Source organism: Lucilia sericata, unplaced genomic scaffold, assembly GCF_015586225.1.
Source record: "Lucilia sericata isolate MDLA Ls3-8-SP2 unplaced genomic scaffold, ASM1558622v1 Contig000040F_arrow, whole genome shotgun sequence".
Taxonomy (NCBI): Eukaryota; Metazoa; Arthropoda; class Insecta; order Diptera; family Calliphoridae; genus Lucilia; species Lucilia sericata.
Window position 1 is genome coordinate 493,181 of NW_023994078.1, and position 21,964 is coordinate 515,144.

At 30.4% G+C, this 21,964-nt stretch overlaps 1 protein-coding gene across 6 annotated transcripts in view; it reads right to left on the bottom strand.

Moving 5' to 3' along the window:
* The window catches only part of LOC119613546 (growth/differentiation factor 8), a 110,217-nt gene that overhangs the window by 69,987 nt on the left and 18,266 nt on the right, over positions 1 to 21,964 (bottom strand). For 5 of the 6 annotated variants that reach the window (XM_037969607.1, XM_037969576.1, XM_037969592.1 and 2 more), the window contains exon 2: positions 16,924 to 17,978. In XM_037969607.1, coding sequence (XP_037825535.1) covers positions 16,924 to 17,932 — 1,009 coding nt within the window. In that variant the 5' untranslated portion in view covers positions 17,933 to 17,978. Of the gene's footprint in view, positions 1 to 16,923; positions 17,979 to 18,047; positions 18,163 to 21,964 lie in introns of those variants that run through there. The other variant, XM_037969583.1, reaches the window with a different exon arrangement.

Consider the following 21,964-nt stretch of genomic DNA (forward strand, 5'->3'; position numbering starts at 1 on the left):
TTTATTTCATATGAAACAAATCCCCAATTTTAAAATGAAATAAGTTTCCATTTAAAAATAACAAATTATGGAACAAGTCGGTTTTAGTGACATTTCTAAAAAAGTAAGTCGCTCATTCTTTCTATCGAGTGGGTCTTCAAAGTTTAAAACAATTCTGTTTCATCTCTATAATATGACCAACACCGGCTTCGCTTAGTAAATATTTCCTAAATAGCCGGCCTAAAGCCAGGAGAGTGTATTCTTAGCGAAGCCGGTATCCAATGTACCCCAGAGGATAAAACATTTATTAAGAAAATCACGTCAGAGAGGAACCTTTCCCTCTTTAATGATGTTTTGCAAAAACATTTTTGAAAAACACATTTTTTGACCGATTACGGAAAAATATGAATAAAAAATATAAATAAAAAAAATTCAAATTTCATAAAAGTACAAAAAATGTAGCAAAGGAACACACAATTAGCTTATTTTTCCCTATAGGGGTGGACTTTAGAATACGCATTTTTAGAAATCCCGGTATTCGGGATTTTTAAATAAATCCCGAAATCCCGATATCGGGATCTCGGGATTCTTAATCTTAATAATTTACCGACAAAAATAAAATTTTCTATTTCATATTGCAATATGAATACTCTTAGCATTTTGTGAGAAGAAAAACAAATTAATTCAAAGTACATACTTAGAATAAAAATCTTTGCATCACAGGTACTGAATAGTAGAATAAAAACCTACTTCTGAGAAAAAGCTTCTTATCTATATATATAAAAATGAATGTGTGTTTATTTGTTTGTGGGTTTGTTTGTTTGTTTGTTTGAAGTCTATAGACGGCTAAACTGCTGGACCGATTTTCTTGAAATTTTCACAGTGCCTTCCTGTATGTCTGGAAGAAACTATAGGCAACTTTTTGTTTAGAAATTTTAAGTGGGCGAGGTGCCACGCCTACATCCCAAATAATAATTAAAAGTTGCATATCTCAGAAACTGCAACAGCTAGAGTCCTCAGATTTTGTATGGACAACTTTGACATCCATACGAACATATGTGGAAAAATGTTCGTATAGTGTGCGTGACACCTCCCATATAATAAAATCTTAAATTAGTATATCTGAGAAAATATAACAGTTAGAGTTCTCAAATTTTTGGGAGCTACTTTATTAACAACATGAATATTTAGGACAAAAAATAGGCGGACTAGCAATAGGGGGCGAGGCACCTCCCATATGAATCTATATATATAAAAATGAATGTGTGTTTGTATGTATGTTTGTTTGTGCTTTATAGACTGCTAAACGGCTGGACCGATTTTCCTGAAATTTTCACAGTTTCTTCCTGTATGTCTGGAAGGTACTGTAGGCTAATTTTTATGTTGAAATTTCATGTGGGCGACGTGCCACGCCCATATTAAGAAAATATTAAATTAGTATATCTGAGATAATATAATAGTTAGAGTCTTCAAATTTTGTCGGAGCCACTTTAGTATCAATATAATTATTTAAGGCATAAAGTAGGCGGATTAGCATTAGGGGGCGTGGCACCTCCCATATAAATTAAATACAAAAATTCGTTTATCTTGGAAACTATTACAGTTAGAATATTAAAAATTTGCACGAGTAACTTTAATATCCATGTAAACATTTTGGGAAATAAATTGGCGGACTACCCATGAGGGGAGCAGCACCTCCTAAATTAATAAAATACAAAAATTGGTTTATCTGGGAAACTAATAGAACTAAATTCTTCAAATTTTGCACTAAGAACTTAAATATTCATCTGAACATTTTGGAGAAAAAAGAGCGGACTTTCGTCAGGGAGGGCACAGTGGGGCAGAATGGAATTTTTTTGGAAATAAATCTGGCATTTCTAAACGGCTGATCCGATCGGGATAAAATTTGGCGTGAGCGTAGCCAAGGAGTATTCGAGTTTAAGTTTTGAAGATGAACCCTGCAGATGCCCCAGGGACGGCGCTGTGGCGGCTCAAAGTAGGGTACCTACGACATGTAAAATTTTTTAACTCTTGCCATTTTTTTGTTTTTCACCCAAATACAAAGATTTTTATATTTTGTGAAAGAGCTCGACGAGATCTTGAAAAAACATGCTTGGACATACTACTTATCTCTTATAATATCCGAGTTATAGGCATTTAAAAATTTAGTGATACAAAATTTACCATACCTTGGTCCGCCTTTTTTTGAATACCGGGCGTAATTTTGGACCAAATGGACTCAATTTTTTCTTGTTAGTTACACAACAAAATTTCCAATAATATACAAATTCAGATCAATATCGTTTACAGATCCAAAAATATACGTTTTTTAATTTAAAAATTCAAAAAATTTTAGATTTTTGGCGTTTTTTTGCCAAAAATGTGTCTTAACTCTTTTATTAATAAAATAAAATTTTTATTAAGAACATATAACAATTTTATAGTTTTCTAAAAGGTATCTTTACGCAGAACGCTTTGGCGTAAAAAACTTGTCCTATTTTTTGAAAATGTTGCCACTGCGTCCTTCCGAATATGACCTATTTTTTATCAAAACTTCAACTTTGGGCGACATGTTCTAAAATCCCAAAGCTGGGATCAGAAAACTGAAAGCAGTTTTGGAAACCTCAATATGTTTTCTATTTACTCCAAAAGTATTTTCCCAGCCCTGAAAGAAATGTGGACCCTATAGGCAAAAAAGTAAAAAATCCCATTTTTGGGATTTTTATTCCTATTTTTGGGAATTGCGGGATGCCCTTTGACCTTTTCAATTTTTTTTTGCATATTCTTATTTGAAATGACAAATTTAACAAGCGTTGAAAATTTCATTGAGTTTTGTTCATAAATAAAGATTTTGTCATATATTACATATTTGTTTAATTTCTAAAACTATGATTTATATCAAAATTTTAATAGGATCGCAGATAGCTACAACAATTTAGTCCATATTTATCCCTTAATATCATTTTTTAGTTAGATATGGAAATTCTCGACCCTTTACAAAAAATTTCAAGCCAATATCTCAATTACATTCAAAAATATGTTCATTTAAACCTGTGTCCTTTAATTTCATCTTTTTCATATTTTAGTATTAAGTATGACAGCACATATTTAAATCTTATATTTACCTATTTTCTATTTGTTTGCTTATCCTTATAATTGAAAGGTCCTATTATGCTTAAATTTTCAAAAATTTATAACTATTTTTTACCTAAATTTTTTCGACAGATCATTTCGTTCTGTTTCGTTTATGATCATGTAGGTAAAAATATACAGGTAATGATAATTTCGATTCATTCACTAATAAGAAATATCAATGACTGAATTACAGGTTATAGTAATATAGTCCTAAATGTTAATAGGTAGACAATTCGTAATTTTTTACTTTGGAATACCTGTATCGGAAATGACAAGAATTGGTATATAAGTAAACTTCTCAGATTTTAAGTACCATATTTAATAAATCTACAATGAAGATTACATTAAAGTACGAAGAGTTGTGTTCCGTTTTATGGAGTATATCTTCAAAAGGGCCAGAAAGAATTGAAGACATTTCAAATTATATAAAAACTACATATAGTAGAAAAGTAGACAAAACAGGCATATCAAAAATTGAAAACTTTTTAAAACTTTTTGATGTAAAAAGTAAGTCTGTGGATGGAAATCAAAAGAAATTTCGATTAAAATTTTGTAGTTGGATGGAAACTACTACGGAAATCTCAACTTACAACACATCAACAGGAGCGCCTTGCAAGTCATACGAAGACTTATGTTCAAGGTAAAAAAAAAGAGGGTCACACAAAAACTTTTTTCAATCTCAAATGAGGAAATTGCTGATACATTTAACGAAATGCTGAAAAAGGAAAACCAACATATGGATGTCGTACATATTGCAACTATTCTTCCTAATGCATCACCAAAACGACTTAAGCGAATTGTGGAAAGTATACCAACTCCAACATCATAATCAAATTTTACTGAAGAGGAAGCAATAGCGCTTATGTTGGAACTGGGTCTCAGTCGAAATAAGTACCAAATATTAAGGAAAGCTCTGCATGAAAAAGGACACAATATATTACCATCATACAAGGCGATCCAGGAAAAAAAAACAAACTATCCTACTAAATCAACAAAAAATAATGAAGAATTGAAAGAACTGAGAGCTGCGGAAAAAAGCAGAATCCAAGAAGAATTTAAAGTTCAGATGCGATTAAACATCGACAAACCACTTTCAAGTTGCGGTAGTACAAATGACGGTAATACGTCGAGAAGGTTTTTTCGTGATTTTGAAATTACTTCAAAAATAACTGGAATCGACAAGGAGTTGCTTCGAAGAGTTAACACTATTTTAATGGCACTGAATAGTAAACATAAAATTAATGAAAATCGATTTGGGGAATACACGTCTGAAATTTCTAAATTACTTGTATCTCTGTATCCATGGAGGGAACTAACACCAACAGTACACAAAGTATTGTGTCATGGTCAAATAATAATTGAATCGAATATTCTTCCACTTGGAGAGTTAACAGAAGAAGCCCAGGAAGCGAGGAATCGAGATTTTAAGCATGTTCAACTATTCAGCTCAAGAAAATGCTCCAGGCAATCACAGAATGAAGATATTTTTAATAGTTTACTTCTATCTTCTGATCCTGTTCTTTCAACTATGCGAAAAAGATGGATTTGTTATGAAACTCTATCATCTCAAAACAAGGAAGATTTAAAGGACTTATATTACCTTCTGGATATGTATACCGATATGACAGATTATTTTATAGAAAATAAGTAGTGTTAGGAATTAACTATATAAGTAGGTTGTAAGAATTAATTGTATTATGTTTAAGATAAACAGTTCAAATAAAAAAAGCTATTATACTAACTGATGATATTGTATTAAATTGTGTTTTATATTTCGGTGGGCGGGAAAGGTAATTTGTGTGGGGTGATTTAGGTGTTGTTGTGCGTGGCTCATAATAAAATTATAATTTTTTTTATTTTATATACAATATTATAATAAAATAATTAACTAAATAATTTTTAAAAATTGTCCAAATATTTTATTCAACACCAAATGTATGTTCTGTCATACTTAATACTAAAATATGAAAAAGATGAAATTAAAGGACACAGGTTTAAATGAACATATTTTTGAATGTAATTGAGATATTGGCTTGAAATTTTTTGTAAAGGGTCGAGAATTTCCATATCTAACTAAAAAATGATATTAAGGGATAAATATGGACTAAATTGTTGTAGCTATCTGCGATCCTATTAAAATTTTGATATAAATCATAGTTTTAGAAATTAAACAAATATGTAATATATGACAAAATCTTTATTTATGAACAAAACTCAATGAAATTTTCAACGCTTGTTAAATTTGTCATTTCAAATAAGAATATGCAAAAAAAAAATTGAAAAGGTCAAAGGGCATCCCGCAATTCCCAAAAATAGGAATAAAAATCCCAAAAATGGGATTTTTTACTTTTTTGCCTATAGGGTCCACATTTCTTTCAGGGCTGGGAAAATACTTTTGGAGTAAATAGAAAACATATTGAGGTTTCCAAAACTGCTTTCAGTTTTCTGATCCCAGCTTTGGGATTTTAGAACATGTCGCCCAAAGTTGAAGTTTTGATAAAAAATAGGTCATATTCGGAAGGACGCAGTGGCAACATTTTCAAAAAATAGGACAAGTTTTTTACGCCAAAGCGTTCTGCGTAAAGATACCTTTTAGAAAACTATAAAATTGTTATATGTTCTTAATAAAAATTTTATTTTATTAATAAAAGAGTTAAGACACATTTTTGGCAAAAAAACGCCAAAAATCTAAAATTTTTTGAATTTTTAAATTAAAAAACGTATATTTTTGGATCTGTAAACGATATTGATCTGAATTTTTTTGTATATTATTGGAAATTTTGTTGAGTCCATTTGGTCCAAAATTACGCCCGGTATTCAAAAAAAAGGCGGACCAAGGTATGGTAAATTTTGTATCACTAAATTTTTAAATGCCTATAACTCGGATATTATAAGAGATAAGTAGTATGTCCAAGCATGTTTTTTCAAGATCTCGTCGAGCGCTTTCACAAAATATAAAAATCTTTGTATTTGGGTGAAAAACAAAAAAATGGCAAGAGTTTAAAAATTTTACATGTCGTAGGTACCCTACTTTGAGCCGCCACAGCGCCGTCCCTGGGGCATCTGCAGGGTTCATCTTCAAAACTTAAACTCCTTGGCTACGCTCACGCCAAATTTTATCCCGATCGGATCAGCCGTTTAGAAATGCCAGATTTATTTCCAAAAAATTTCCATTCTGCCCCACTGTGGAGGGCTTGGAGCCCCCATATAAATTAAATAGGAAAATTATTATATCTGAGAAACTATTAGAGCTAGAATCTTCAAATTTTAATTGATGAACTTTGACATTCATGTGAACAGTCAGAGAATAACGTGCGGACTTTCAATGGGGGGCTTGGCACCTGACATATGAATTAAATACAAAATTTCGCTTATCTGGGAAACTAATAGAACAAGATTCTTCAAATATTGCAAGAAGAACTTTATTATACATATGAACATTTTGGAGAAAAAAGGGCGGACTTTCATCTGGGGGCTGTGAGTTCCCATATGAATTAAATAGAAAAATTCGTATATCTGAGAAACTATTAGAGCTAGAATCTTCAAACTCTACATGAAGATCTTTGACATTAATGTGAACATTTAGAGAATAACGGGCGGACTTTCAATGGTGTCTTGGCACTGCCTATATGAATTAAATACAAAATTTCGTATATCTGGGAAAATATTAGATTTTTTTTAATTTCTAATCGATTACATTAAAATCTTAATTAACGTTCGGAAAAAATGTATCTCGGGAAAACATTACAGTTAGAATCTTCAAAATTAATAAGAAGATTTTTTATTTATATTGCTTTTAGGGTAGCAAAGCACACTGGGTATAGCTAGTATCTTATAAATATAAAATAATACCCATGATATCCAAATTTACAATGGTTTCCAAATTTACAATTTGATGAAACCTAATATTTAAATAGTATGTGTAATGGGGATCCATACGAGGTTATATAGAGCACCTGTACTGCACCTATATCTCCTACACCTTATATCCCGTGTTCCCTAACCCAAAGAAGGGAATTATCTTCTCTTGACAGGTTGACTTCTATTATAGATTATAATACACCCATTAGATATCCGATAGTATCAATGCCTATTTATTGCCCTTTTTATACCCTTAGTGGGGATGGTATATTGGGTTTCTCCGCAGTAGTGCTTTTGTTTTATACTGTCCTTAAATACCCAGATGAAATTTGAAATGATCGGGCTTTTGATCCGAGCCCCTATACAAAGAACAGCTTTAAAAAAAAATTTATTGTCCACAATTCGCTTATAAAGAGAAGTGAAAAAAACGTTTTTTAACAATAAACTGCTAAAATATATCGGAGGCGAGGTATAAATTTATTATGAAAACTAAATTACATTTTACTCTCATAACTAGTGTATGGGGTTATATGGTCGGCCTTGCCCGCCTATAATTTATAATTTCGTACTTGTTATTTTTATATATCCGATAGTATCTATGCCTATTTAGTATAGAAATGAAATTTGATATAAGTAAATCCCTGGCGAGCCAAAACCTTTCTACCAAATTTTATGTGGATCGGTTCATAATTGACCCTACCCCATATAAGGTCCCGTTCAAAAAATGACTTTAACGCTCATTACTGGCTTAAAAATACGAGTATAGCGATGAAATTTAACATAAGTAAGTTTCTTACTCGCCAAAAGCTAAGAAACTTTAATAGGAACGTATAAATCTTCCTACCGGAAAGTGTCGGGAACTGATATTCGATGTAAACATGTTTTATATGAACCAAAATTGGTCTAAAAATTATTTATAAAATCGGTCAATAATTCACCCTATCTCTCATATAAGGTCCTATCAGTAAATTTGATGAGTAATATCACCCTGATGTTTATAGGAAAGCATACGGTTTGATGGTGGGTATATTAGATTCGTCATATAATATAGCACTCTTACTTGTTTTTTTTTTATATTTCAGCTTGTAAGTTAGTAGAGTCATCTTAAGTCCAAAAATTGTTAAAATTCTCTTATTTAGTACTTTATAATGTATAAAATAGCGGAAAAATACTTAAAAATTCGGGATTTTAAAATCCCGAAATTTCCCGGGATTTCATTTTTTAAAATCCCGGTACTTTCAAATCCCGAAAAGCTTAATCAGAAATGTTTTGCTTGAGTATAGACAATAATTAGTATTTACTCCGTAAATCAATGAAATGCAATTGTGAGATGTTTAACCAATATCATTAACAAATATGAAATAGAGCAATTGATGAAATGACCCAACAAAACTTACTGAATGGTCTTTCAAAATCTTTGACTGCCAAATGGGAGCGGCTTGTATCCAAGGAAAACCATTTAACTCTTCATTTATCTTCTCCAAAGTCCATATACGAACTTGGAAGAACACTATGTTTAAATTTAGACCTCTAAACAGACATTAAGTTGCTTGGAACCAATATAAAGTGAACTGTCGTGTAGTTCAGGAAAAATACTTAATTTATATATTTACAAATAGAGGTGGTTATCATCACCTAAGGTCCACAAAAGCAATATTTTTTAGCTAATACATACACTTATATTTATTTAGAACCCAAATCAAGAAAAACCATCCAGATCCAAACACGCGGTATTTTATTCATAAAATAAAGCATTTAAAATATGAGGTAGAAAATCAAGAATTTAGCATGTGGTATACGGTGATATCCCCATACTTAGCGTGGCTAGGATGGTACTTAGTGTTAGCTTTATTGAATAAGAATGTTATACAATTCTAAATAAAATTCAGACAGTACTCCCCAAATAGATGGGGGTTCCGTAATGTAGTTGTTGTTTATCAATACAAAATGACCAAAAACCCAGATTATTTTGTTATAATATGTAGTTTTATACCCCACTAAACATTTTTTCTAGGTCCAAATCCATAGATTTTCTAGTATATCATGTATCCAATTCAAAATTACTTATTATTTTCGAAGGCGCTGCGAATTATGATCCCAGGTAAAATGGCCCCAAAATATAAAACGAAAAATTTCCCCAATGTTGGGGTTAAAATTCATTATGAAGTATAACCCTTACATTTTTGATGAAAAATCACCCCCAAAGTGTCCATGGACGTTATAACAATTTCAAAAGTGTCACAATGCATATGAGCAATGTAATATAAAGTCCATGGATTTCAAAGAGTCCATTTATCAAAAGAAGGCTTAATTTAGCGAAGCCGGTTTTCGAAATACCCCAGAGTTAATACCCCTGCGCCCGGCCTTAGGCCGGCTATCCAGAACACTTTTTAAAAAGAATCCAAAATGCAACATACACCAAATTTAGGATAAATTCTTTTGGGGGTGAGAGTGTCCCTTTCTAAATTCTTTACAAATTTCCAAATACAGTTCTGTTTTAAAAGTGATAAAATGTCAATGGACATTATAACACTTTTAAAAATTGTCATAACGTCCATGGACACTATAAAACTTTTTGGTGTGTCATAACGTCAATGGACATTATGACACCCCACCTCAAATATATGCTAATATATTAATAATATTTCATATTTAATGATATTTGTTGTATTTTCATAAAATGTCTGTTAATTTTGAACATTCTTGAAATATTTTTTGTAAAATCGCGCTATTTTACAAACAATTATTCAAGAATATTCAAAATTAACAAACATTGTATGAAAATACAACAAATATTACATAAAATATTTTATGTAATATTATTTGTTGTATTTTATGTATAAAATATTGCGCGATAATGTTCTGAATTTTTATATAATATTAGTAAATAGTAATAATGAAAGATCACCCCTAATTATTATATGGTTTTTTAGGTCCCTTTTTAATTTTTTAATATTTACGTATTTTACAAAATTTAAGAATGAAAATTAGCCCCAAAGGAAAAAGTTTTGTTTTGGGGTATTCCTTCCTTTCACAACATTTGGGTCATTTTTATTTTTTTGCAAAATGCAGTATTACCCCAAATGTAAAAATGTTGAAATACCCAAAAAAAAAAAAAAAATACAAAAAAAAACAAAAATTTCGTGTTTTTGTTTCCTGTATCTTTGTTGGGGTCATATTTCGTTTTATATTTTGGGGCCATTTTACCTGGGGCCATAATTCGCAGCGCCATTTTCGAAATAAAATCAACGAAACGATAGATTTTATGTTAAGTCAAATATTGATAAATTCTTAGGCGTCATGAAATAACTCCCCACGAAATAACTCCCCAAAACAAAAATGAAATAACTCCTCAAATTTGGGGACTTATTTCATTATGAAATAATTCCTCAATTTAAAAATGAAAAAAAGCCCCAACGAAATGAAATAACTCCCTAAATTAAAATGAAATAACACCCCATTTTTGGGGATTTATTTCATATGAAACAAATCCCTAATTTTAAAATGAAATAAGTTCCCATTTAAAAATTCGACATCTGAAGATAAAAATAACAAATTATGGAACAAGTCGGTTTTAGTGACATTTCTAAAAAAAAGTAGGTTGCTCATACTTTCGAGTAGGGGTTTCAAAGTTTAATACATTTCAATTTAATCGCTTAATAAAGATATCCTAAATAGCCGGCCTGTGGCCGGGCGTAAGGACTTTCTATTCTATGGTATGTCCAGCAACGGCTTCGCTTAATAAACATTTCCTAAATAGCCGGCCTTAGGCCGAACGCTCTTAATACAGGGAGAGTGTGTTCTTAGCGAAGCCGGTGTCCAATATGACCCAGAGGATAAAACACTTGCGCCCGGCCGAAGGCCGGCTATCAAACATACTATATTTTTTTATTTCGTGTGATAAAGTAATGTAATGAAATAACTCCCCAAAAATATTTTTAGGGATTTATTTCATTTTGGAATTTTGAGGAATTATTTCATAATGAAATAACTCCCCATTTTAAATGTGAAATAATGCCCCAAAAAGCGAATTAAATCCCCAAATTTCGTTGTTGTTGCTTTATGAACAAATTTTTAGGAAGTTATTTCATTTTTGTTTTGGGGAGTTATTTCGTGGGGAGTTATTTCATGACGCCAAATTCTTATAGGTATATATCCGTAAAGATATGTCGAATTTTAGTCGTACCACTAGTAATATATCTAAGAATTGTTATTTTAATCTATAGAGTAATAAAAATATAAAATTTTATTAAATAATACAGCAATACTAAAAAATTAATAAAAACCCAAAAAAAGCAAAATACTTTATTGACCTAAAAAATTAACAATACGTTCACATTTTATCAAAAATCTCGTTAATTAATATCACGATTTTACTTTTTATGGTAGAAAATTAAAATATTAGATATTCTTTAAAAAATACAACAAATAAAATGCTTAATTTTGCTAAAAATAATCGTTCATATAAAGTTTTTTCTTAAAATTTATAAAATTTTACGTAGGCAAATTACTTAATTGATTCACTGTGTCTAACTATGTTTCAAATTTAACGAAAATCGTTGCAGCCGTTAAAGTGTAATTAAAAACATTATGCGCACGCAACAGGTCGCAATTTGCAAGATAATTTAATGAAATTTGGCACATACTCTTGCAAGGACGAATCCTATTGACCATTATTTCGCACAGCCCCTATACAATCGCACCCCTGAATATGGCTTTTGAGGTCATAAATATGTTAAATGCTCCTGTAACAAAAGATGCATAAATATGTTAAATGTTCCTGTATGAAAATATGCATTTATTGAGTATCTTCACCTTCGTTAGAAGGGTATATATAAGTTTGTTATTCCGTTTGTAATTTCTATAATATAATTTTCCGACCCCATAAAGTATATATATTCTGGATCCTTATAGGTAGCGGAGTTGATTAAGCTATGTCCGTCTGTGTGTTTGTTGAAATCAGTATTTAGAGGATCCCAGATATCGGCGAGATCCGAATCTTCAATAATTCTGTTAGACATGCTTTCGCTATTTAAAATCAGCAAAATTGGTCCATAAATACCGGAGATATGAGCAAAAATCCGAGGCAACCTCTGAAAATTTCATAAAAAAGACAACCCAACAAAAAATAATTGATGTCATACTTTACAAACGACATGTTAATCACATCCAAAAATGCGATTGTATACTTTTCGCTTTTATAAACCAAACATACAAATAAAAATTTCATAAAAAAGACAGCCCAGCAAAAAATAATTGATGTCATACGTTACAAACGACATGTTAATCAAATCTAAAAATGCGATTGCATACTTTTCGCTTTTATAAACCAAACATATCCTTACAAATGAAAACACAGTTAAAAATGGGGAAAGAGATGTAGAAAAATCACTACAAACAACATATTCGAAGTACTTAAAATTTTGATGAAAAACCAATGAAATTTACACAAGTGCTTCATTAAAAGAATGTGGTTTATTTTTGACATACAAATATCGGATTTTTACAGCTTCTAAAGATAGAATTAGATGTAGTTCAAAGTTGTCAAAAATGAACGACATCCCTCCAATGACACGCTAATGTAAAATTCATAGGTTTTTCACCTGTGATGAAAATTCTACATCTTTTTCCGCACTTTTTTGCTGGGAATTTTTTTTCATGCTTTGATATAAGCAACCACTGTTGCCAATTTAGCTATTTTCTCGTCAAATCTAGCGATTTTTAAGCCCATTTTGCGGGGAAAAATATGATTTAGCTATTAGCGGGAAATCTAGCGATTTTTCTTTAGAATTTAAGGCATTTTTTATTCATTTATATTTTGATAATATCGCTTAAAAGTTGCTACGAATGACGATATTTACATATATGTATGTATATAAAAATATGCATTCAATGTAAATTATTTGAGTTTTAGCTGTGTGTATTATACTTATTTTGAATGTTCTGAAGAACATAATTAGGAGCAAATATTTGTGCGTACAGGTAAAGTTATACGAAAAACTTTAAAAGGGGTATATTTTGTTGTACTCAATTAAAAAACGAATATTTAATTATTCTAGTCTTTTAGTAAATGAGTGATATGATAATAAAATTTACCATAATTCTAAAAATTAGTGAACATTGGAAATAAGTGACGAAAGGATCGATCCATAAAGTCCTAAAAATTTACAACATTTCTAAAGCGTATTGGGCCGCATATCAATATTGCAGATAAACTTCCCACCAAAGGAGTGTATAATAATAATCTTGGGTGCCCCGGTAGGCTAGTTGGTAGTGTGCTAGCCTGTCAGTCTGGGGGTTGTGGGTTCGATTCCCAGCAGAGATCCTGGTCTGCTGCACTACAACGGTCGTATGGTTATCGTCACCCTGCTCGCTAAATTAGGTTAGAATATAATTTGTAATTGTATTGTAATGGAAAAATAAATAATACTCTTATGCCGAAAATAAAGGATCGATCCATAAAGGCCAGCATTTCGAAATTCAATTTATCTTTACAACATTTCTAAAGCAATCTGTATAGGGTCGCATACAGAGATACAAGCCGATGGGGAATGATCGGCGGCGGCGGCGCAACCATTTTTGATCGGCGGCGGCGGCTTATTACAGAAAATATCGGCGGCGGCTAAATTGTCGGCTCAATTTAACTTTTTCTTTAGAAATTGACCTTATAAGGTTTATTATATTGAAAAATCTTTGTATAATAGTCTGTTACATAGAAACCTGTCTCTATATAAGTTTTTTTCTGCAGAAAATGGACATTTATAGTAGTTTTCACTATTTTAATATTAGCACAATATTGTGTGGCAACTCTTTTCAATTTTCCATAAGAATTTAAAATAGTGGCAACTCCGTTCAATCTGGTGAAATTATGTTCTGAAATACATGTGTGATTCTAATCTTTATCAGCGGCTACGTTTAAGCCGGCTTAGCTTTTGAGCCGAAAGAAGTCGGCGGCGGCGCGGCTTGCAAAATATTACCGGCGGCCAGCCGCCGCCGATTTGAGCCGTCTCGGCTTGTATCTCTGGTCGCATATCGAAATTAACCTCAACATTTTTCCTAACCCAAAGTGAAAATATTTAACATAAAAAAAGATTCTTTTATGTGTTTGTTATAAGATGTGTTTGTATCACTATCCCATTCCTACGTATGTATATAGATTTTAGTGATAAATCGCTGACTTTTAAGAATAATATAAAAAATCTGAAAAATTTAGCTAGTTTTTTTTAGCTATTTCTTTTTAGAATCATATAATAAATATTATTTTGACGATTTATCGCTAAATTTTTCAAAATGTCTTGAATTTAGCTATTTTCTAGCTATTTTTCAGTCGACTTTAGCGATATTTTTGGAAAAAAGTTGGCAACAGTGTAAGCAACAACATCAACACTGCTTATTCATTGAGTATTTCGTTTCGTATGTTTGGATGCCTGTGTGTTTCATTGCCTTCTGTATATTGTTTTTGATTCTTGGTGCATTCAGTTTCGTATGTTTGGATGTCTGTTGGATTCATTACGTTGTGTATTTTGTTTTCTTTTTTTTTTGAGTATTTCTTTTCGTATATTTGGATGCTGTTGGTTTTACTGCCTTATGTACAGGGCTGCCAGATGAATTTTTGAAAAAATCGTCAATTTCACGATAAATTTTTAAATGATCGTCATTTTGGTTTTAAGAAATCGTCAAAAAAAATCGGAGAATATGAAAGCTTAAAATTTTTATAAAAAATTAAAAATATTGTAAGATGAAATATATTAAAAAATTTATAATATAATTCAAAAGTTATAAGAAATAATGTACATAGCATACACATTTAGATTTAAAATATGTTTAAGCTTTGAGAGCTTAAAACTCAAAACACCCTTTTGACTTACAATGTTTTATAATAGCTCTTCTAGAATTTAATTTCTAGTTTTTATTATAATATATATTATATTTTCACTGAATACCAACTTTAATATTAATTTCCTTTTTTCACTGTAAAATAAAATAATCTTTAATTTTTTTAATTTTTAAAAAATCGTCAGTTTCAAAGAAAAAATCGTCACTTTGCTATTTTTGAAACAAAGAATCGTCAAAATGACGATAAATCATCAAATCTGGCAGCTATGCTTATGTATTTTGTTTTTTTGTGTGGTTATTTCATCTAGCGTTGTTGTTCATTTTGTTTTGCTATTGCTATAATAATGATATAGTCGGGAAAATTAAATAAATTTAAATTTTATGAAATTGATATTTATTAAATACCCTATGGTGAAGGGTATAGAAGATTCGGCACAGCCGAATATAGCACTCTTACTTGTTTCCCCTAAGTTCTAATTTTGTCAGATTTTCGCCATTTGGCCTAATTTTTGTCCCCTTCCGGTCCAATTTTCGCAACGGCACTTTGCTAATATATATTTCTAACAAATTAAATAGTTTAATCGAAAATGCTTTAAGGGTAGACAAAATCAGTATTTACTACTAAAGTACTAATTTTGCCCGTTTTTCAACCATTTTACCCCCTCCTAGTCCAAGTTCTGAAAAAAATATAGCCTATAACACTCTCCAAGTATAGATCTAACTGTGTTCCAAATTTGAAGCAAATCGGTCCAGCCGTTGAGGCGTGGTTGACGAACAAACAAACAAACGAACAGACTTACAAAGAGATTTATAATATATAAAAGAAGTTGGTAGCGCATACTTCCGAGTGGGGCCCCAAAGTTTAATACATTTCAGTTTAATCGCTTAATAAAAATTTTTTACAACTGTTCACGCGGTGAACAAAAGATACCAGACTTGCCCAATTCTGACCCAAATGTTCTATCATCGCCCATCAATGGTATAACAAACTGCAGCCAACTTCAACGGCATCAAGTAAAGAGAAGAAAGTAGAATTGAGAAGAAAAAAGAAGTTGATCAACAACAATAGAAAAAGTGTGTGAGCAAGCGATGATCAGTCAAAATGTATTCATAATACATTTGTTCAATTCACAATCGATGTTGTAGCGTTGTATGCGTTGTATGTCAGCAGCTGCTACAATAGTCATAACAATGTTGTTGGTATTTTCTATGCAAAAGCACTATACAACTCCTACTAAAATTTTTCATATGTTTTTCGAATGTTGTAAGAAAGTTTAGTGTTGCCAATTGTTTATTTCGACATATAAACAAAAAATTCAAACGATTTTAGCATAAAAAACGATAAAGTGGTAACACTGAAATCAAAAACAAACAGCTGTTTACCAAAACAAAAAAACTAAAATTTTATTAAAAACTGTTTATTTATTAGTTTAAAATGTGGAATAAAGAATATAAAAGCATTGAAAATTCAAAGAAATTAATTTGGTTTATTTCGCATGTTTAATTAATTTAATATTTTTTTGATTTTTTTATCTTTTGACATTGTTATGTATATTTGTTTTGATTGTTTTTTTTTTTTTTTTTTCATTGAAAACATAAACTTATGACTTGCTGCAAAGATCTGTTCACAATCACTGTTACTACACTTTAGTAGGTACAATATACAACTTGATTGTGAATTGAACAATTATATAATAATTATATATGTCAGACCCATTCGTAAGAATGAAAAATTCGTTATAAAACTAATAAAGTTAAACAATATACTCCTTTAAAAAATTTTTCAAAACTAAAAAAATCTTATATTTACTTTTAAAAACATTTTAATAATAAATTGTAATACTTCAAACATTTTTTTAACCGATTTAAAATTTGTCTACAAGAACAATTTTGTATACTCGAAAATGTTAAATTTTTTCCATATAAACGCATTTACGAACTTTGGCGGTGAGCGCCAAAGTCTTCCATTCTCTTATATGTACATATTTAATTCAAGAACCTAATTTTTAGATCTGGGAACCCTTCATTTCTGTCTTATATGTTAAAAAATATATTCTGCCTTTTATTTAACGAGAAATTTTTAAAGTCCCTAATGGAAAATCCTTTACTTACTTGTTGGAAACACATAAATGCTATGAAGACGCGAATAGAATTCGTCTGCTTGTGAGGCAAATGTTGAAAATTCCTCATCGAAAAATTCATATCTATTGTCACTTAACATAATGTCATCATTATGTGTTCTTTTTAGAGTTCTGCTTGAATCATCAGCATCATCCTCCTCGTCTACTAACTCGTCCTGGACATTTTTCGCGCTCGCTTTAGTTTTTGGTTTATGAATTTTATTGTTATAATGTGGATGTTTGTAGACGGATGATTGGGTCGATATCCTTGAATAATTAAAATTTTTGTAGAAATTATCCAGTATTTTTTGAGGCACTACTAGTGGTGGATCTGTTATATTGGGTGGTTGTGTTATTTGCAAACGCATCAAGATATTTTTCTTTATCGATTCCAATGTTTCTTTTTTAGTATTTTCATGGTGTTGGCACGAAGAGCAACCAGGATCTCTTGTAAATTTTGTGGAGTTATTCGCCGATTTCAATGTGGAATTATCGTCATCGTATTCAAAAACATAATCCTCATCAAATGCAGATGTTTCGTCGTCTAAGTTGTAGAGATGTTTATGTTTGGCATGATTTATTTGAGCCCTAGTGACGTTTGTATTGCGAGCGATTTTAAAAATATGGTGCTTTTGCAGTATATCGTCATGATTGATTAAATTTGAACTGCTTTCATCGGTGTAAAATATAAATGACGATGAAAATAAATTATTTGATAAATACACTTTTCGTTCATTTTTTGGAAAATCATAGGTTGCGGATGTAGTTATGTTGAATATTTTTGAAGTGTAATCCTTGATGCGATTACTTAAGCCTTCTTCTAATTGAAAATTGCTTTCATCATTACTAAATAATTCCTCTACTGTTGTTGTTGATATCACATTCAAAATTATAGTAAATATGAGTAAGATTGACCCAAGAGAATATTTGCTTGAAACATTATGGGCACTTCTTGATTTGATAAATAATTTTAGAAAATAAACCCTTTTTCTTGGTTCCATGGATTTATTTGGATCTTATTATTATTATTTGGATGATGTTATAAATCTAGAAATATAAAATAATTATTGAAAAACTATTTTAAAAATAAACTTCGTTTATCACAAATTTATTTACAAATTTATGTTATCGCTCATTTACTGCAAAACTGGCATAATACGAAATTCGCGTTTTTTTTAGTACAAATCATGCGTCATACTAAAGTCTTTTATATAGTTTCATAAAATTTGAAATATGTCTATTATTTTTGGTGCGAGATCGATTTTTTTCAGTTAATTCCACAATCATTGCTTGAATAATTCAAAAGTTATTGCAAATCCCCCTGGCCCTTACTCGAAACCAAGGTAAAATTGCTTTATTATGAAAAATAAATCAGATTTAGTATGTATTTATAACTATGGTAGGATATCTTTGGTCGACCACGCCTCGACTATAAATACTTTGTTAGTGTGAAAGGAGGATGTATTTACATCATATCCGAAGAAATATTTGGTGAACTAGATCAAATAAAGATAAGAAGATATACGCAAATTTTGGTTTCATATTAAAGGTCTTGAAAAGATATTTCATTGTTATATCAATTATATGCGAAAATTTTTAATTGAAATTGTTATATAATAAACTAGCTGCGCGTACCCGCCGTTGCCCGGGTTTCTTCTAAAAGTAAAGAGAATATTTTTCTATCTGTAATGACTACACCTTTTGTAATAGATGTCAAAATTTAGCTTATAACGATAAAATAGTTATTATATTTTTCTGCATTTTGTTTAATACTTAAAGTCATTTTCTGGACCAAAATGTCCCTTAAAAATTTACAAATTGAAAATAAACCTTAATTAGGAGATTTTGACTAATTTTTAGAAACATTTAGGAAACTTTTTTTGAGAAATTAAACTGAAATCATCATTCTCAATCACTGGTAGGGAACTAAGGACACTTTCAAATTAGTTGTTTTATTTTTCCCATGTGCAGTAGATTTAAAGAACTGTTCAGTTTAAATTCGGTCACAGTGTACTTTGAATTGTAGTGGCCCTGGTGTATAGAGGCAAAAGGCTTTAATTTCGGAATTTGTAATTGGAAAATATGTGCTGGAGTTATTCAAAATCATTATTTAATTTGAAAAGCTTGGAATAAATACGGCGCTACATACGGAAAAAGTTGTGCAGAATTTTTGGTGGATAATTTTCTAAAAGTATAAAAAGATATCGAAAGATCAATTTATCCAAATTTTATATGAACAATGCTTTCTATGCATCGTTTGAGAGGTCTACCTATATAAGATTTGCAAAAGTGCTGTCTTTCGGAACACTCTAATGAGTAGTCAAATTCATATCTTCATGGTTTAGATTTGGGCTGCATTTAAAAAATGGAAACCAAATTTATATCAAGATAATTTTTTGATGGCATATTTACCTGATCATAGATTTTAAATTTAAATTTTATATTTTTGATATAAAACTCGATTTGTATGGAAAATATGAGCGATTACGGATCTTTATTGTTTTCTCAAATTGAGAGTTATATAAAGTAAATTTTTAAAGAGTTATATAAATAGAAATTTTAAGGGGAGATATGAATGATAGATTTAGGTGTTATAAAAGGAACCACAGCCGATTTAGAATTCGACTTTTAGTGAAAATGTGATATGAATATATTATTTTCCCTCTTTTAGCGGTTTTTGTTCAGTAGTTTCTATTTTGCATACAAATGTGGCATTGTAGACATTCATTCAAGATCTAATAAAGATTCTGTTTTAAAATAGTTATTTTCTGAGAATATACTGCAGATTACAGGTTTCGAAATAAAAACAGTTTTCTGGTGGAAAACACTTTAGATGAAAATCGATTTTTGATAATAAATTAAATTGAATACTGATTTTAATTTTACCTAATCGTAAAGTTAGTTAAGGATCTACAAACATTTTAGAGTTTTCATATGAAAATTAATTTTTGATTAAAAATTTAACTATATAATAATTCTCATATACTATGAGAATTATATATCATGATCTTTAGCATTATTAATGTAACAAAAAGTGGACGGAAAAAGGTTATTGCATTTCATTAAGATCACAACAGGCCCGAAATCAGTGCTATAGGTGTATTTATTCGGATTTGGTGTATTAAACATTCTCTTCCCCAAACTAACCTAACCTTCCAGGATAGAACTATTATCATGCAAAATTTCATGAAGCAGAAAATCCAGATCAAAAAGTTGATTCCAAAAATACTCTGTATGCTGCCAAATTTCTTGAAAATCGGTTTATGTTTTTTATATTTAGCCTAGAAATTTGGTGTTATAGCTGTTATTCAAAAAGTGAACATGAGAATGTGCGTAGCATCCAATCAATATCATGTAGAGTTTTTTTAGCTTCTGAGGTTAGACCTATTAAATGCCAAATTTTATGTAAATAAGTTTATTAGTTATGTAGTAAAAGAGTAAAAAAAGAGTCTCATATATATTTATTATTATATATTATAGGTTTTGATCATGTAATGTGTCGTACTGTTTATTCCACAACATTCATTATAACAGATTTCATGAAAATCGGATCAGTAGTTTTTTGTGTGCATGAACGTAAATTTGGTTTAATAATTGTTTTACAAAAAGTTGCTGTAAAAAGGGGCGTGGCGTCCGATACTGATCCTGAGATCAGAACTATCGGTATACCAAATTTCATGTAAATCGGTTCAGTAGTTTTCTGTAAGTCTCGAATGAAAATTTTGTATAACAATTATATAGAAAAAAGTGAGCATAAGTAGAATTGTGACGTCAAATCAAGATTTTATATAGCCTCTTACTCCACTTTAGAATAGAACTATTAGAGTTCTACATTTCATGTAATTCGGTTCAGTAGTTTGTCCGTGAAAGCGTAACAAACAGACTTTTTCTTTCATATAATTATAGGATAAGATATAGGTTATGATAGTTTTATAAAAAGTGGGCGTAGAAAGGGGCGTGGCATTGGATCAAGTTCTTATATATAACCTATAGTTCTTTCCAAGCTTATACCTATCGGTGTGCAAAATTTCAGGTTAATCGGTTTAGTAGTTTTTGCATATTGTGATTGCAAAATTGGTCTAATAATAGTTTTACAAAAAGTGGGTGTAAAAAGGGGCGTGGTATCCTATCAAGATCTTATATAGCCTATTGTTCCTTTTGGGGTTATACCTATTTACGGTCCAAATGTCATGTAAATCGGTTGAGTAGTTTTGCCGTGAAAGCGTAACAAACAAACAAACAAACAGTCTGTTTCACAGATTTATTTTTTTGTTTTCCAAACCCGTTTTCACCCCGATCTTGTGTCAGCTATTTAATAACGCCTTAAATAATATGTTTATCAAAAATCGTGTAATTTCAAAAGCATTTCATTTTTATACGGGCAATTTCGTGTCAAGTGACCCAACTTTTAAAATCGATATCTTACGATTTGGATGAAATTTGCACCAAGGTTAGTACTATTGGATAGTAGGCCAGACAACTCGATCGGTCAAGAATGCCTTAGTTAGAAGGGGTCAAAGTTGGACATTTTGGTCATACAGGTTTTATTCAAATGAGTGTAACTTTTCACCTATTGGTCCTAACAAAAATTATCCAAAGGAGTTACATTGTTTCCACAAAAATTTTTTTAATTTAAATTTTGTTTTCTAATTTTTTTAATATTTTTCAAATTTTTATAAAATTAAAACAAGTTAGAGTGCTATATTCGGCTATGCCGAATCTTATTAAAACCCTACTTTTTATTAAAACCCATTTAACAATGTATTTAGTTTTTAGATAACTATTCCTAGGTTTTGTTTTCGTAATATAGTAATTTCTTTATAGAACTTATTTTGATTAGGTCGAAAAATGTATATTAAGTGATTTTTGGATATGGACTTTTTACGGGTGGTATGACTTATTATGGGCTACGACTTATAATGGATCCATTAGAAATCATTTTAGCAAAATGATTTATCTATACACAGAACATGCTCATGTTGATTTTTTCCGGATATAATCATTTAATAATGAATTATGTGGTATTAAGTGAT